Here is a 19,506-nt window from a genome sequence, read left to right on the forward strand (position 1 = left end):
AGCCTTAGTAATTATCCTCTAGGTATGAGAATAAACTTTTATACATTTATACCAATAACGTATGTCGATGCTGTTGCAAGAAATTCGGAAAGTTTTCAAAATACCCAAAATGTCGGATTTCAACAGGCCGTCTCAACAATATAGCTACAAATGTAATTTTTAGTGTGTGTGTGTGTGTGTGTGAGAGAGAGAGAGATTGAGGGGGGGGGGGGACATTTGCACAAGTAAGATTTGCAAAAAATCTTCAAGACAGTGCATATAAGACTAAATACACATTAATTTGGGAAACTGGAGACCATACTTAGTTTGGAAAATAACTGTAGGTACTGTTGTAGGTCACCAATCAATCATTTGTCCAACAGAACAGCAAAATAATTGTGAATTTATCGTTTTAAATATCTTCCACTAGTTTAAAATTCAAATTGTAGACCATCAACACACCAAATTTCTAGTTAAACTGGTAAAGCTCCTATACAAATTACTCCCTTCCAACTAAGTGTGCTACACCTTTGAGCTCTGATGTATTCTTACATCAAATAGACAGCCATTGGTCTCACTGTCAATAATCACACAAACATGCATGCACAGCACATTGAAAGTTACTTCACCTCAAATTATGGCTTACTAAACATTGTATTATACATCAGAATATTACAGAAGATATTAAGGCATGTGTTCTGTGGTAAAAACTTTAAATGGGATGAATTAAAATCTGTCTCCAAACCCCTTTTTCTCGTGCACTGTGTACACACTTATCACTGAAAATATTGTATGTGTCTTTTGTAACTGCAGTTGTGTCACCTTTTTTTATGCTTATGGTATTACAATACTTATACAGAGGATATACTTTGGTGAAAAATTATCAGTACTGAATTATTACCATCCACTGTTTTAGGATTTAAGAGTCTCTCTCATGAAGTTTGCTACTGATTTACCATTTGCCTGACCAGTGTGGCATGTTAAGAAATTATAATCACAGCTCAAGAGGCACAATTTGCAGCCAAATTTTTTATTCATTTAAATGAGAACTACCAACCACATATAGTCTCAACAATTTTCAAAATTACACATGTGACTTTATTTATAACATTGGATAGACATTTAATGCATGTAGTACATTCATTAGTTGTGACAAAGCAACAGTGCAAATCTAGTCTCAATGAAGAACTTTGAGAACATTAATCCTAAATTTACTTTCAACAAACATGTGCTCCAACAACTGTCATCACAACATGACATAAAATATTGTATACCACAATAAACACCTACAGTTCTTATTAATCATATACCACCATTGCTGCTTCAATACCATTCACTTACATGTGTGATTAAACATTTGAGAAGTTTATCTCACATTATTAAACAGTTTTTAAGATTAATTACCAAATCAACAATTACAATTAACTGTTGCCTACGCCTTATTAAAAAGACACACTGGAACATCAACACAGCTCAAAACTTATACATACACAGAAGAAGAATGTCTAATATGTTACTACACACGTTCCAGACATTAATATGATGGATAACTGCACAAGTGTATGTTCTGTCAAATTATAATTTTGTTTTGGGGAATAAAAAGAAAAAGAAACTCTATGAAAAGGAACATCAGGTATTTTCTGGAACAAATGGAAAATAAACTATTTACAAGTAAAAGTACGGTAATTGTACGAATATGGGAAAAGGAAAAGAATACACAAAGGAAAATCTGAGCACTTGTTGTGTCACGCCTGCCATTAAAGTTAGATATCGAAGTATGGAAGCCCACTTGAAACTAATATTTGTGTTGATTTTCACTATATCTAAAGGAAGTTTTCATTCATTTTTCAGATGAAAATAATTCCTACATCTCATAAAAATAACTTTCACCATGATAGAATAAGAGCTCATTTTATACATATGGAACACAGAGTTTAAATAAAATGAATGAATATTGTGCAGAACTGTCCTCAACGAAAGGTCTGCAAACATTCATCAATACTCCAGGCTGTAGGGGTAAGTAACTACTAATAAAAATAACACATTACATTTTACTCGTAAACAGAAGCTTCAGGAAAGTGCACTCATCTGCAAAAGCAAGAAAAGTGTGTGTGTGTGTGTGTGTGTGTGTGTCTCAACATTTCTACAGCAGACATCTGAGAACACTTTGTAACACAAGAATATTTAAATCACATAAAACTCGTTGCATTTGTACAGCAAAGTTCATTCTTTGCCAAACTTACAGTGTTACTTTTATTTTGTAAACTGCATCACATAAATGATTAGAAAGACAGTATGTAGTTGTTAAGTTAGCCACATATCTACACAATTTCAGATAGAAAAAAAGGAATAAATTAAAACCTCATAATTATAGATGTCTTTTATTATTACAATGTCTTTATTTAAGGTATTTGATATTAAAATTAGAGCAATATTCTATTTTAAATGGAGCACTTTAGCATGGAAGCATTACATAAAACATTTAAAAATATAAGTTTACAAGACAGCTGCACTCACAAATGGAATTCAGTATTATACCAGATTATATGTGATGTTACTTGAAAAACACAACAAAATATATAAAAGTATACAATTTTTACATTTAATAAATAATATTGGGTTTTATGAGAACCTGGCTGCATCTGCAACAGCAAGAACCTCAACACTGAACCATGAATGGAACTTGACCTGAGCAAAATACAATAGTTGAGTCACTATTACCAAACAACAACAATACCACAATGTCTGTGGAACAGTAAACACATCATGTACATAATTTACATGACACTAAGTTTCATCACTATGAAATAGTTTACTATAGTACTACTTTGCATTATCTGTTACGTAAGAAACTGCCGAGTCTTACAACTTTCAGGCCAATGAAATGTTTCTGAAAGCTTTTCAACAAAACTTAGAAATATGAGATTTTCAGTTCATTAAAAGAAAGAGCATTTGGCAAGAACAAGAATATGCATCACAACTCTGTAAGAGCTATGCACACACTACAACTTTACACACCTGATACGTAACATAATTTGGTTACACTTCTGGTCCTTTGTGTTTTACACATTTGGAAAGACTGGCAACAAAGTATGTACAAGCTGCTTACAACTTTCTCCCTGGAGTTTCAGAAATACACAAACCATTTTCTTTTTTATAGCTTTGCAAAGTGTGTGTGTGTGTGTGTGTGTGTGTGTGTGTGTGTGTGTGTGTGTGTGTGTGTGTGTGTGTGTGACCATCACACACTTGTGAATTATGAGGATGACTGAAGAAAAAATACTAATAATTTTTAAAAGTAGGGCTTAAATAACTTTCCTTCACTTTACATGAAGTCTCTACAACTTACTTCCACCACTACATGATGGATGAGGGAACTGAAGATGGACTTATTTCGCATTGTGGTGCGTATTAGGTACTAGGCCCAAAACAAAAATAGTTCCAAGCAGTACACCACATACAAAGATATATTCACTCACTCACTGCCGCGCACACACACTGCCGCGCGCACACACACACACACACACACACACACACACACACACACACACAGAGAGAGAGACACAGAGAGAGAAAGCCATATTTACATAACTGCAAGATAACATTTATCGTCTTTCAGACATCAGTAAGTATATCTAACTTGTGCTACGTCTTAAGTGTCTTTAACAATCTGCAATATGAAAATGCTAGGACTACAGTGCAAATAACCAGTAGTCCATTAGTATTACTTAATGTAATCATAATTCTACTGGAGAGTTTTTTCTTTCTCTCTCTCTTTACATCTATGCATACAAACATTTTTAAATACAAACAAAATCATATGTACAATTCTTTCATTAATAATATTCTAAGTTGTCATATTACAAAATGGAGTAGGGAACATTACACACTAGCCTGAGTAAACAATGAAAAAACAACAGACTATAACTGTTGGTGGATAAATAACTGAAATTAAAAATAAATGAACACAGATCTCTCCATTATACAGATTAATATCAACATTTTTGTATATGCAGAATGCATCTACAATTTCATCCACATTCTCTTTAAATGTATTACACAAAAAGAAATAATTTGCTGAAAAGTAGATACATTACGTGAGCAACATCTATACTATGAGATCACAATGTAACAGTTCATTAATAGGGAACTCCAAGGTCCCTACTTTGGCATTCGGAAAGCATCTCTTAACTCATTGACAGCCGCCTGTGCTGCAGCCTGGCCGACCGCCTGCTGCACACGGTGGGGGATGGGAGGCATGCCTGTCATGGCTGTCCCCAGAATTCCCCCGCTGCCACCCCGGCTGTGCGCAGACAGCAGACAAGAACAGTTAGATCCCCCGCCCAAAGATTCTAACGACAACCAAAGTATGCTAGAATATACTTATGTAAAATGTATTCGGCATATACCCAATGTCCATAGACACACTATTTATGTATTTGGGAACTCATAAACTACCCTATAACTTAATCTACAAGGATCAACTGTGAACACAGCCAGTGTAATTTTATACTTGTTTGGAAAAAGAAGAAATAAATAAAATTTGAAGTTGTGCATGTGCCAGAATAAATCCTATTGCCAACCTCATTGTTTACAGCCAGAGGGCAACTTTCCAAATAAACAACACTCCATATATGGAAGGGTCTTCTTTAACATGTGCTTATCAGCAGGGAATATTGTTAGGCAGATGTGCCTAGTTCTATACTTTATACATTTCTCTCATGACAAATGTAGATTTGCTTTCTCTACAACATTAGCTCCAGATAAACAAATGGGTATTGGTTGAATATATTCTGGACAATTTTATTAAGTATGTAACGGCAAAATTATGGACATAGGTATATGCTTGCCCTTTATGGGTCAAATTCAATACACATTTGCACTGAACTTTGAATGAATCCTTTGGAAGTCTGAAATGCTCAGATTCCAGCAGGCAGTACCATCTCCATTGTTATTAGATAAATCACTTATAAGAAATACTAACACACATTAAAAGATTAATAAGTCACCAATGAAAATGCTACTGAAACACATGATAATATTAGCAGCATGGCTAAAATATATATGGGGCAACAAATAAATGTAACACTGTCTGGACTGGTGCAATAGAAACATTGCTACACCTGCTTCCTTAACAGTGTGTGTGGTTTACCTACACAACTATACACTGGTGTGTGCTCTCACATTTTTACAGTATAAGTCACCCAGCTTTTCAAAATGAAATGGTCTATATTAAGTACTGAGTCATCATTAAGCTTATTAACAATACAATAACATTGTTGTTCTTTTCCCATTTAAAGTGTAATCACTAGACAACCTTTATGGATACCACTGACTAATAACTGCACAGTACAGGGGTGTATAGGTAACATTTTGAAAGTCTACAGAACTGACTTCTTACAATTTGTGTTATAATGAGACCAATCCTGACAAAATCGAGGTTAGTATTTATACAAACACATCACAGTTTGTTAACTGACTGAAGATTTGTGTCATGCAGTTATTTGCAGTTACTGCCTCCGCCTGAAAGAAAAAGGGTCAGATATTGCAGAACAAGCGAGCATTTAACACACATGTACCACAATGTGAAAGACCATTTCAGCAACTTTGCATTCAATACTACAGAAATAGTTACAAATAAGCTGTTAATTGAAAACCAAACCCCAATCACTTAATCCACAAAAGCAATTTTTGTAATAGGAAAAACATAACAAAGGGACTAGCCTCTTTGAAATAGCCACTACTCTCTTTTTTCAAAAGTCACCACCATTTGTACCTGATTTTTTAACCAATATTAGTATGTTACACATTAGAACATTAGGGGAAGGACAAAAGATGTTAAAGTAGTAAAAAAAAATTAAAATCGGAGTACATTTTAACTAAAAAAAAGGTCATTTAAAAAAACAACGTTTTTGTTATTACAAGTGCATAATAGACAACTCAGTTATGTAAAAGAGTAGGAAACCAACTCTTAACTGAAGCAGAAATAAAAGATTACAGGAGAAATTAGTAGTACTAGCACATTTTCATGCAGTAACATTTTATATAACTTTCAACAAATGGTAATTTTGCTGAAATGGATCTTTCAGACATAGATGAAAGGAAAACAGCGTACTAAAGGTTTCAAAATACATGTTTAAACCACTTAATTTTATACTTATGTGCAGAGATTAAAGCTACTGAAGCATTTCCAAGATTTTGTCACTGTAAAAAAGTTAAGCAACCAGAAGGAATGGTTCATTTTGTATACATGCACAAAATCAGTGCATTTTCAGTTATTTGGACTGCCATACTATGTAGAGGCAGAAGAGTGCATTAGTGATGTCACAATATGGTAGTATCACACGTACAGTAGTAAAGCAGAATCAAGAGTTCCAGGTGAGGATACAGAATGTGTCACACTAACACACTACTCAGCAGTAGCTTTGAGAGAACCCCCCCCCCCCCCCCCCCACACACACACACACACACGCACGCACGCACGCACACACACACACACACACACACACACCATACAAGTGGATTGGTGCATGAATTACGCAACTACCATATGCGTTGACCATTCAAAGTGAAACAAAATGCCAAAGATTCCTTCTCCACCCCCATGGGTATCTGAGGTGTATCCAGATATACTATGGAGTTTCTCAGACATTAAACTGAAGAAAATTAATATATTGTTTGCAACATAATGTACAGACAGAACACCTCTGCACCTAATATCTCCATAAAGATAATGTAATAATGAAATTACTAAATGTCATCCTGTACCATTGTCAATTACAAATTCCTGATACCTGGGTATCAGGACAGCATACAGTGAAAAATCTAGGTTAAACAGTATTCTGAACAGCAGGAATACATAACTATGACAGTTTAAAGTGGTGAGGATGAGTTCTAGAATTTAAGGAAGAGAGAGACCTGCAGCAAGCGTGACATTACGGTATGCAGATTCCTCAGGTCCAAACAAGTTATCCCTGATACGATTCATGAGCACTGAAGGTACACCACATCCTCAGGTCTTACATTTCACATGGAAACAACTTGGCACTTCCAATGCCTTTTTTGTTCTACACACAGAGTACACACAATAATCAGTTACATAATGCAGAGTTTTTTCGGGAACTAGCCAAAGCCCTCAGTCTGTGGTATCAGATGCCATAGCAGAATAGCTGTTTGAGTTATTGCCAAGACAAAGTGCTTCCACAGACCATACAAATACTGGACAATTGCCTTCTAGTTCTTCTTAGCACACACATACAGACTAAAAGTGGTCCTACTGGACTGGACCTTTCTTACATCAATACTTCCCAATATCTTAGCAGTCTGATGAGAATTTGTTCTTATTTAAATATTTTCATGACATCCCTCACCAATGTATATTTTTATTTCAATCCCATTATTCCTTTTGGATGCTTAACTTTCCTGTTCGTGATAGTATGCAGAGTTTCATTTCAGTGTTAAGCAGCTAATTTTGTGTAATAATACACGAAATATTAAAATGAAGTACATAAAAAAAGCAGGAACAAGTATATTGCTACATATAAATAGCCAGTGTTCAAGACTCTGCAGGTGACAATGTTGTTGTTGTTGTTGTTGGTGGTGGTGGTGGTGGTGTAGTAGTACAGTGGTATCCCCAGCTCCCTATTCTTGTCAAAGCAACAAACCACTATATGACATCCTAAATGCAGTAGGTGCTTTTTCATTTATCAGTGAACTGCTTATGCCAGCTTCTGAAACAATCTAACTGACTTCACAAAACGAACTGTCCTTTACACGACAATACTTGCATCTGAAAAAACCTAAAGTTCTCCATGATCTTCTGTAGGTCCCTGTCCAGCAATAACAACCATTAGATACACAAGGACCGACAATGGTCTTCTGATAAGCAGGAAATTCTTCAACAGTAGGATCATTTCAGATAATTGTATTTGTAGTTATAAGTAAAAAGAAGTCTATGCGACTAACTGCTTGGAAGTCGATACAGCTAAAAGCAGAAGAATAGTAGCACAGAACAACGCAGAGATACATATTAAATTAATATTTTTTGAAAGCATCAACAGTTTGCAACATTTACAGTTCTAACCTACCAAACTAATCCAAGACACATTATGCTACACAACAGCGCAAATACCGACAAAGTTCGAAGGGAGAAGTAGTTCAGATTGAAAGATTTAGCTACATCAAGCAGAAAATGAAGTGTCTGTACTAAGATGCTACTTAAATTTCAATTTACTGTTGTATCATAAACCACACATAAATGGACAAATTATGTTTAGTAAGGAATATTTCTTGTTATGCTGTTCTATAGCCTCAATACATTGTATGCAATGCACACTATTTTCACAAGAGTCTATCACGGTTGCTTTTTTAATGTATACATTTATTGCTACTGATGAATTATTTTTGGGTTATCAGCCAAGTGGTGGCATCGTCTTGTCGCAATGTTTCAATGTGTTTCATATCCATCACCTTCTGGTGACGTGTCAGGATGCTGTGTTCTGCATATCTATATAGCTGCTTGGCCATTGTCCGCTATTGTAGGCCAGCCAATCACATTCCTCCGGAAGGGGGTACCACGACGGTGGTGGTGGGGGGGCCAATGCGCGGCCTGGCATCGAGATCCGGTGGCTATCCAATCTGCCTGCGGACGCCACTGCCTTCAGATCAGAGCGCTCCTGCCGTGTTTCACCAATTGCGGGACTGGGCTGAAAACCGCTGTCCCTGTTTACTAAATTGTTGTGTAGACGTATCTCCACTGCCTCTTTGAAGATCAAGTCCCAGAAACCGTTCGCGCTGCACCACTGCTTCGTTTTTCGAAATCCGAAGGTGTCTCTCTCGATAATGCTATGTTCTGCTACCGTGGACTTGTTTGTCTGTCCTAGTCGTACGTTCCCAATGTGTTCAGTACAGTGCTGGGAGAGACATCGTTGTGTCTGCATGATATACTCCATCCCACAATCACACTCAATACTGTAAATGCCCGGCATCTACCACACCAGCTGGTCTTTGGTTGAGCCAAGTATATCTTTAACTTTTAGTGGTGTACGAAAGATGGTAGTTATTTTGTGATTCTTTAATATTCTTGTGATCTTGGCTGTCGGTGGACCAGCAAATGGCAGAAACGCCACACGTTTTGCTTCATCTTCTTCAGGTTTCTCCTCCCGTCTCTTGTCTGCACTCAAGGCGCGTCTTATTTGCGTCTCAGTGTTGCCATTCTTTTGGAAGGTTTCCCGCAGATGTGCTAACTCACACGGCAAACTCTTGCTGTCACAGATCGACCTGGCTCTTTGTGCTGAGGTGTTTAGTACAGAGTTATGTTGTGCTGGTTGGTGGCAGGTCTGAGCATTGAGATATAAGCCCGTGTGTGTCTTCTTCCTGTAGACCAAGTGTCCCAACCTACCGTCCGGATTTTTCTTGATCAAAATATCAAAGAAGAGAAGGCAGCCATTCTCTTCTACCTCCATGGAGAATTTCATGCAGTCATGTATGCCACTGCTGAAGTTTTTCCTTGCCATGGGGTCACACTGCAGAAGTGTTGTCTATGTATCCGCAGAACACCTTTGGTTTATGGTGGGCGGTGTTCAGTGTCACATCTTCAAAGTGCTCCATGTACAAGTTGGCAATACCTGGGGCCAGGGGGGAACCCATGCAACACCATCTGTTTGCTCATAGAATTTCCTGCCACATTTGAAGTACGTTGTGGTTAACACAAGACAAAAGAATCTGAGTGTGCCCTCATCAAAGTGGTCTTTGAGTAGAGCTAAGGAATCATCCAGCACCACCCGGGTGAAAAGAGAAGTGACATCAAAGCTCAGTAGTAGATCATTCTCGTCCAGGCATAACCCTTGGAGTACTGTCAAATGGAGTGATTTCAGATGGTTTTGTCGTTATTTTGATTGTAACTTTCGTATATATTGTTAGATTAAATTGATTGTTATGGAAGTGGTAGGGTATATGTGTAACGAATAAAACATCCCAGAACCAGAAAGTGTATGTGTAGGTATATTTATCTCAGGCAGTTAAATAAAGTGTCTGAAGTCACCCCATAGATTGGGGTGATTTCGGACACGTGTTTGTTAAATCTCTGTCCAAAGTTACAGTATATAGAGGGCGAATTCGGACATTTACTGCTTTTTTTTTAAATTCTACATGCTTTTTATTTGATTTTGGTGACATTTTACACATTGATCATGTTGCTAGGTGGGAGATTTTACAGCTTTGCCTTAATATTGGAGAAAAACCTTCTTAACAGTCTCTTTGTTCACTTATGCACGAGCTCGTTTAATATTTTCGCTTAAGTGAACGAAAAGATGATCTGACTGTTGTTTGAGGAATAAATGCACCCATTCTTCTCCTGGTAAATTATTACGAATCTCATTTAATCCATTATAAATGATTTTTGAAAGCCTGCGAATGTAGAAACAATAGGTTTGTTTATTAATAAATAAATCTTCTGCTACCAGTCACGATTTTTCTTTATTTTACTTTTCGCACGATGCATTTCAAGAAATAATTCCCATTTTCAGGTGTGTTTTTTGTGTGTATTAAGCCATTTCTTTTGGTTTGTGTGTGTGTGTGTGTGTGTGTGTGTGTGTGTGTGTGTGTGTTATTTTACAATTATACTTATTTCTATGTTTTCCTATTTTTATTTAAGTATGTTATCGTAACATCGAAGAAATTCACTGATTCACTTTCAAGTTTTTCATTTAATATTTTATTTCATCTTCACATTTTCTGTAATGTGAATATATCTCCAGTTCTTCTAGTAAATCCATTTTGTGTCCTTATATTTAGTCAGTGGAGTACTTTGACATTTTGCTCTATTTTTCCAAATGGGTGTCCTGTATTACATGTGTGTGTTGCTATTGCTGATGTAGTGTGTGTGTTGTGTGTGTATGCTCTAATGTGCTCTGTGTACCGGGTGTTGAAATTTCAACCTGTTTGTCCTACGTAGAACTTTGAGCACTCCTGGCATGTTACCTTGTATATTCCAGAGTCTGAATATGGATCATGATTGCACTTTATATTATGTATTAGTTTTTGTTGTAGTTTATTAGATGTAGAAAACCCAATTTTTACTCTATGATTTTTGAAAACATATGCAATCTTCTGTGATACATTGCCTATGTATGGGATACTAGATATTGTTTTTCTCTTTTTCTTCTGTGGTGCAGTTTGTACCTCGGTTTTTCTTAACTTTGTCTAAGATTGTCAACCATGTAAGCATTGTAACCATTGGCGACTGCAACCTTTTTCACTGTGTTTATTTCTTGTTGCATATTTTCTTGGTTCAATGGTATTTTTGTTGCCCTATGCAGCATTGACCTGTATGCTGCCTGTTTATGGATATTTGGGTGACATGAGGCTGCAGGGATTGTGGTGTCAGTCATTGTGCTTTTCCTATAAATTTTGAACGTGCATGTGGTGTTGCGTCTTGTAATATTTAGTTCTAGATAGTTGATACTTTTATTTTGCTCATGTTCCACTGTAAATTTGATTTTCTCATTTAGATTATTGAAATGATTTAGAATGTCCGTCATGTCTTTGGTATCCCCTTTCACTAACAGTAGTGTGTCACCTACATACAGGGTGTTTCAAAAATGACCGGTATATTTGAAACGGCAATAAAAACTAAACGAGCAGCGATAGAAATACACTGTTTGTTGCAATATGCTTGGGACAACAGTACATTTTCAGGCGGACAAACTTTCGAAATTACAGTAGTTACAATTTTCAACAACAGATGGCACTGCAAGTGATGTGAAAGATATAGAAGACAACGCAGTCTGTGGGTGCTCCATTCTGTACGTCGTCTTTCTGCTGTAAGCGTGTGCTGTTCACAACGTGCAAGTGTGCTGTAGACAACATGGTTTATTCCTTAGAACAGAGGATTTTTCTGGTGTTGGAATTCCACCGCCAAGAACACAATGTTGTTGCAACAAGACGAAGTTTTCAACGGAGGTTTAATGTAACCAAAGGACCGAAAAGCGATACAATAAAGGATCTGTTTGAAAAATTTCATCGGACTGGGAACGTGACGGATGAACGTGTTGGAAAGGTAGGGCGACCGCGTACGGCAACCACAGAGGGCAACGAGCAGCTAGTGCAGCAGGGGATCCAACAGCGGCCTCGGGTTTCCGTTCGCCGTGTTGCAGCTGCGGTCCAAATGACGCCAACGTCCATGTATCGTCTCATGTGCCAGAGTTTACACCTCTATCCATACAAAATTCAAACGCGGCAACCCCTCAGCGCCGCTACCATTGCTGCACGAGAGACATTCGCTAACGATATAGTGCACTGGATTGATGATGGCAATAAGCATGTGGGCAGCATTTGGTTTACTGACGAAGCTTATTTTTACCTGGACGGCTTCGTCAATAAACAGAACTGGCGCATATGGGGAACCAAAAAGCCCCATGTTGCAGTCCCATCGTCCCTGCATCCTCAAAAAGTACTGGTCTGGGCGCTCCTGAATGAATATTTCGATGATCGTGTGATTGCTTTGGGCTATCCGAAACATACAGGAGGCGGCGTGGATTGGCCTCCCTATTCGCCAGACATGAACCCCTGTGACTTCTTTCTGTGGGGACACTTGAAAGACCAGGTGTACCGCCAGAATCCAGAAACAATTGAACAGCTGAAGCAGTACATCTCATCTGCATGTGAAGCCATTCCGCCAGACGCTTTGTCAAAGGTTTCGGGTAATTTCATTCAGAGACTACACCATATTATTGCTACGCATGGTGGATATGTGGAAAATATCGTACTATAGAGTTTCCCAGACCGCAGCGCCATCTGTTGTTGAAAATTGTAACTACTGTAATTTCGAAAGTTTGTCTGCCTGAAAATGTACTGTTGTCCCAAGCATATTGCAACAAACGGTGTATTTCTATCGCTGCTCGTTTAGTTTTTATTGCCGTTTCAAATATACCGGTCATTTTTGAAACACCCTGTATCTCCTATAAAATTCTATTTTCTTTAGGCAAGGCTTTTGGCTGTCAAATAATTTTTGTTCTAAGTGATTCTTGATTGGTCGTATTTTTGAGCTGTGTGTACAGCCAAGTACACACACACACACACACACACACACACACACACACACACACACACACACACACACGAAAAACGACCACTGTGTCTCCATACGCTCCGGCCAGACATAGTGGTCATTTCTATGAGGTGTACTTGCTTGTGTGAATACGTGTGAAATTTTCTTTCCTGAAGAAGGATTTTGCCGAAAGCTTACACATAGCAGTCTTTTTATCGTGCCTGCCTGCAACTCAACATGACCAAATATGATATTTTTATGTACACATACATAGACATATGTGCTGGAGTGTGTCTAGGTACCAGCTGAAATTGAGCTATGCTCAAAACTACAAAGAAGCAATTCCATTCTACTTTTTAACACCCCATAATTTTTACAAAATAGTGTTGGAAGGGTAATTTAACCCTACAGTTTTTTTTGGCTCAATATGAACAAAAAATGAATTTGTTCTTACATTACTCTTCAAAATTTAAATGTTATTGCTCCAAACTTTATGACTGTTTTTCTCAACATTCTAAATATCTTAAAGCTAAAAAAAATACAACTTTTCTTCCTCTCGCAAAAACTTAATTTGTTACACTTTTACTCCTCAAGAAGTCAGCTGACCATGACAAAGGGGGAGGGGAATTACAAATATTGTAGTCAAGTTTCATTTCTACATGCCTGAGGTACAAGCAGAACTTTTTTATGACAAAGTAAATATCTCCTTCCTTACTGCTGAAATGTTATGCAACAATGCAAGTCACTGATTGCATTTAAATTATTATAGTACATTATCGCTAACAGTTACATTTTATCAACTGTTGTGTGCAGATACAGTTCATGTACCTATCTTAGTTATTTTAGTGTCGGTATCATGAAAAAATGAGTTCTTTCCATTGAGCAATATGGAGCATTAGTAAATCATCTGACTGCAAGGAGAATATTTCTGAAGAAGAAAATCACATTAGTGATGACACCATTCATCCTTCATCTGCTTCAGATGCTATCATCAGAGTAAGTGATACAAAATCATCTTTTCAAGTTGTGATGAACAATTATATTCACATTATTGTGGTGGAAATGACTAACATTGAGGGTGGAGAATTTTTAGGGTTAGCTGTAAAGCATTCGATGAAATTACACTTGAAGCCTATACTGACCTGTTATTAATGGCTGGTGTGTATAAATCATATAGCAAATCAACCATCAGTATGTGGGACCCAGAAACAGGTAGAGCCATCTTTCCTGCTGTAATGTCGCTGACACGGTTCTGTTGCATCTCACATGTGTTACATTTCAACAACAAGTTTGATCGAAGAGCACAAAAAGTAAACGACAAGTTGGCACCTATATAAGAGTTCTGTGGCATAAGTGGGTGGAAATAGTTTCAAAACCACATACTCCTAGTACAAATATAAATGCAGATGAACAACTGCTGGATTTCCAAAGATGTCTGCAAATTTTTTAATGGTACTCTGTAATTTTTCTTGACTGCATAGCTCCAGTTATCATTATTTGATCCTCTGCTCGAAGACAGCTATGGATTGTAGTAATGGAGGGGCATCACTCTACTTGACACCTACACTGGCTTTCCAAACTGGAAACACTCTTTCTTTCAAGTAGCTCCTTGTTTGTCCTTCCACATCTAAATGGATTCCATACCAGTTCTCCTATCAATAAAAATTCCTCGACAGAGGACTGAACCCACAACTTTCATGAGGCAGTCACACACACGGACCGCTCAACCATGACTGTGGACTAGGTAGCATTCTGTATATGAAATATATTTTAAGCCACTCCTTGTGTGGACTTGTCTTCATCCTACAAGATCTACCTCGAATCTTCATACAAATATTTATTTACTGCTGTATTCTGCCTGAAGTATTAGATTTGCAATGACATGCAAAATTTAATAACAAATCAATTTAAAATTTTTCTAAGATAACAAAACTTGTGAAAGGGCTTAATTTGTGAAGTGCATGGCCAGTTCTTAACAAATTTATCAAATGTGTATACATATGTAAGCCGATCAAATGTCTAAATGCAGCGAAAAAATGTAAAGTTTTGACTACTTATGATCACCGGTTTTCCCTGAGCTCTGTTTCTATAACTGACATCACTGCACATTGCTTTATGAATGAGGAGAGTAATCTGCATTCAATACAATAATTGCCTCAAAAATATGCGAATGTTTTAGAAGGCAAGTTGATTAAGGAAATTTCTTATATAGAAGCATAAAGTGTACTCCAAGTCTGTAGCCTACTGCCATGAAAAACATAGCTCTACAGTTCTACAGAACAATTTCACAACCCTTTTAGAGAACAGAATCACAATATGGAATGAGACTCATCCAACCAGGCAACATGTTTCCAGTCACCAACAGTCCAATGTCGATGTTGACGGGCCCAAGTGAGGTGTAAAGCTTTGTATCATGCGGTCATCAAGGATACACGATTGGGCCTTTGGCTCTGAAAGCCCATATCGATTATGTTTCATTGAATGCCTTGTACACTGACACTTGTTGATGGCCCAACATTGAAATCTGAAGCACTTCTGCCACACTGAACAATCCTCTTCAGTTGTTGTTGGTCCTGTTCTTGCAGTATCTTTTTCTGGCCGCAGAGATGTCCGAGAGGTGATGTTTTACTGGATTCCTGATATCCACAGTACACTCTTGGAATGGTTGTTCAGGAAAATCCCCACTTTATCGTTACCATGGAGATGCTGTGTCCCATCGCTTGTGTGCCGACTATAACACCATGTTCAAACTGACTTAAATCTTGATAGCCTGCCATTGTAGCAGCAGTAGCTAATCTAACATCTGTGCCAGACACTTTTTGTCATATAGGCTATGACCACAGCCCCGTATTCTGCCTGTTAACATATCTCTGTATTTGAATACACATGCCTACATCAGTTTCTTTGGCACTTCAGAGTGCATTCACTACAGCATCTCTTACAGTCAATCCAACATTCTTTTATTTTACACACATTTACACTGCTTTCATTCAAAATGTTCCCTGACAATGAGAATCCCATTTTTAGACCTGTATTGCCACGCAAAAGTGCAAGTGCATCCTTCACAATTATTTTAATGGTAGGGTATTTCTTTTCTTCAGAGGTATATAAATCTTCTAAAAAAACTGACTCAATACATGTCCACTGGGTTCTTGTCATTAAGTGATTTTTCTTCTTCTAACATCAATAGTTTCCATTCATCAACTAGTGCATGTTCACTGTACTGAACTGGAAGAACTGCACCTATTTCACTATGCTTTTGTATGATCCTTCTCTTAATTTCTTTGTAGGATCCAAACATCAAAGATACCACAACACAGGTTTAACCAAAGAGGACTTTTCTAACATGTGTGTACAAGCACGCACACACGCAGTGCTTTCTAGCTTCATGGAAATATAGCATCTTTCTTATGTGGTTAGCTTCTTGATATATTCACTTTCTCTATTGTCAAACATATGTTTTTCAACAGCAAGTAATACTTATTACAAAATGCTTCATGACTCAGTGGAGCATCACTAACACAAAATCAATTCATGAGTACTCTGATGAGATTTATGAGCTATTTATATGTTAGATGCATTAAAGGATCTCTTTCTGGAAGAAACCAGTGAATATTTCAAGTATGAGCACTTGGATGAGGGAGCATAATTTCTGCTTTGATTGTTTTGTCTTATAACAGTTTAACAATATTCTTGTATTTCAAAGAACTTAACTTGCTTTTGTGCTGGAGTATGAATTGAAGAAAGCATTTTTCAACATTTCACCAATGTTGTAAAAAGACTCACCAGCTGGTTCGATTGTCTCCTAACTAGAGGAAATTTGTTTCAAAAAAGGATAACCTACATGTTTCATATCTTATTGTATTTTTCAACATCTTCCTAATGAGATGTTTGGCCATAGAGAAAATTGGAGAAACGAGATCATGTCTGAAGCATTTTCACCAAAATCTTTTAATCCTTTTTGGAATGCATTATGGATGAGGTGTATGTTACATGTGCCAACAATCAATTTTTTTTTTCCCCCTAACAGGATCAAATACTTACTCTTCAGACGATTCACAGTTTTATAAACATTGGATCCATCATCAATTGCTTTCAATGAGGAAGCTTATCCATAGCTTCATTTAACTTGGAATAAATATCACTAACAATGGCTTTACCAATGAAGAAAGTCTCTAGATGTCTTGTCCTCATCATTTGTTTAGAATCAGACCCAGTAATTCAATTATAGTTTGAAGCTGTGTTCACAGTTTCATTGAAACTAAGAGAGAAATGTGCTGCTCCAATATCATCCACCAACTGCTTTTCAAAAATAAGGAGAAGGCATCACGTACTGAACATCTTTCCTTGAAAGGGTGAACTCTGAAGGAACACTTCCAGGAAACATCCCCTCAAAAGTTTGTTTGACATCTTCACAAGCTCGCTGAATAGCAAAGTTCCCTCCAATCAGTTTGAAACACCAGATTAACTCTGCCCTTGAAGCAGCTTGTCTATCAGAATAAAGATTAATTGATGGTGTAGCTCCAATATGAAATTACACTATCACTGATACAGCCACAATGAGCTGATGGCAAATGTAGTTGTGAAGAAATCAGTTTCACTTTACATCGTTCGCTGTGCTTCAATGTAGAAGCATGCTGCTTGATAGCAATAAAGACAGTAGTAATTTATGTCAACTTTAAAAAAGCATCAGACTCAATTGACAAACTTTATTTAGGGTTTTAGAGGAATTCGGAATTGATAGAAACCTAACTGACACCATCTCGAAAGTTAAATTTTTTGGAGAAATCTGAGCACTTTGAAATAGACAGAGGTCAGGCAAAGATACAGATTATCCCGAATACTCTCCAATATCACTCAGGAGAAAATAACGAAAAGCTGGGAAGATGCTCTGCAGCAGGATGGAAGAAATGGAATACACCTTGGAGAAAAAAGGGAACGACTTTGAAATCAGGTACTTTTAAGCACAAAGAATGCTGGAGATCTTGCATGAAATCGCTGGAAAATGGGTCTCAAAAACTCATATGAAAAAGAAAATAGAATATACCGAACACAGAAACAAAGGTGAGGAAAGCTTGGAGGTAAAATATGGGAAGATTAAAACGACAGATAAATTCAAATACTTAGGACAGTGGATCCCACCCAATAAATTGGATAAACAGGCAGCCAAAAGTTAGATCTTTCTTACGACCTAATGGAGCAGAAACAACAAATGAGCAATACCCTGCAACGTTAAAATCAGTCGCTTTAATTCTGTTATAAAACTAGAAGGACTCTATGCTTCAGATAATCCTATTTTAAATAAAAAGGTACAGATGGAAAAGCTTTGAAGGAAGGAAGGAGAGAGAAAGAATTCTCAGTCAGAAGACTTCTGACGATACTTGGAAGAACAGAAAAAAATGAGGAGATGTACAAGAACACCAAACCTAATACTGACACTTTACACAACATGACTGAAGTCCGTCTCTACATGAGTAGAACAAGTCAAAAGAAATGTACAAGAAACTAGTGTTACAATAGACATGATCAAAAAAAATTTAGAAGTAGAGTCAACAGCATAAATTGGTTTGTAGGGAAAACAGTTAAAAGACGGTCCATACCTTACATTTCCTAGGAGGGGAGAAAGAAAAGCTGTGACAGAATGAAGAGTGTCTGGGAAGAGAAAAAAATGAAAAGCCAAGTCTCATGTTCTCAGACCAAAATTAAAATTACAATCTAAAACAGTCCAATCTGAAAAATACTGACCATTTTCCTGTGTTTGAGGTTTTACACAACTCATCACAATTGAAATCGAACAATGGAACGTCCAAGTCAGAATATTAACAATTATGAAAGGACCAAGCTGGGCCAAAGCAGCTGGAGATAGTGACATGTGCATGAAGTGTGCCTGCTTTTCTTTATCTCTCTGTGTCATCTTTTCACAGTTGCTTTGTTTTCATGAAACTGATCGATACTAACGCATCTAGCACATACAGAATACTAAATCTGAATTTAGGGCAATGCTCCTACATAGTTTCATCATCAGAAATGAATGAGGAGAATGAACTACTCAGTCGTCTACTTGCTTTTACCAGGTTTTCTACACACAAGAACTTTCCTTCCTTTGCTTTTTTTCCTTCCCCAGTCCTTATAACCCACATAGGAACTGGACCAAACAAGTATGGAAGCTGCATTGAAGAGTTACGACTTTAGTTGCTTTGCTGTCAAAAAAGATTCCTCTTCTACACATTTACATGGGTGGTAGTTCACATAAACAGTGAAACAACCTGTTATGATATGATTTAACTGAATTTCTTTCTGAGCAGTATATGTTTAATGGTGTCACTCAACAAATACAAGAACATGTATGCTGAAAAGTAATGTCCCCAAACTTTTTATTCTGTTCTCAGTATTGGTTGAGGTATGACATGTTGTATATTTACTCAGTCAACTTTCCTGTTTTGTTGACACAAGTTGCAACCCTCACTGTAAGAGGGTTCCAA

The 19,506-nt window shown here is 37.2% G+C and overlaps 1 protein-coding gene across 4 annotated transcripts in view; it reads right to left on the reverse strand.

The window, feature by feature from the left end:
- Positions 1-3,162: 3,162 nt before the first annotated feature.
- The window catches only part of LOC126184958 (dynamin), a 116,059-nt gene continuing 99,715 nt past the window's right edge, over positions 3,163-19,506 (reverse strand). For 3 of the 4 annotated variants that reach the window (XM_049927633.1, XM_049927634.1, XM_049927635.1), the window contains one exon: positions 3,163-4,279. In XM_049927633.1, the coding sequence (XP_049783590.1) occupies positions 4,138-4,279 (142 nt within the window). In that variant the 3' untranslated portion in view covers positions 3,163-4,137. Of the gene's footprint in view, positions 5,500-19,506 lie in introns of all 4 variants that reach the window. The other variant, XM_049927636.1, reaches the window with a different exon arrangement.

Source organism: Schistocerca cancellata, chromosome 4, assembly GCF_023864275.1.
Source record: "Schistocerca cancellata isolate TAMUIC-IGC-003103 chromosome 4, iqSchCanc2.1, whole genome shotgun sequence".
Classification (NCBI taxonomy): Eukaryota; Metazoa; Arthropoda; class Insecta; order Orthoptera; family Acrididae; genus Schistocerca; species Schistocerca cancellata.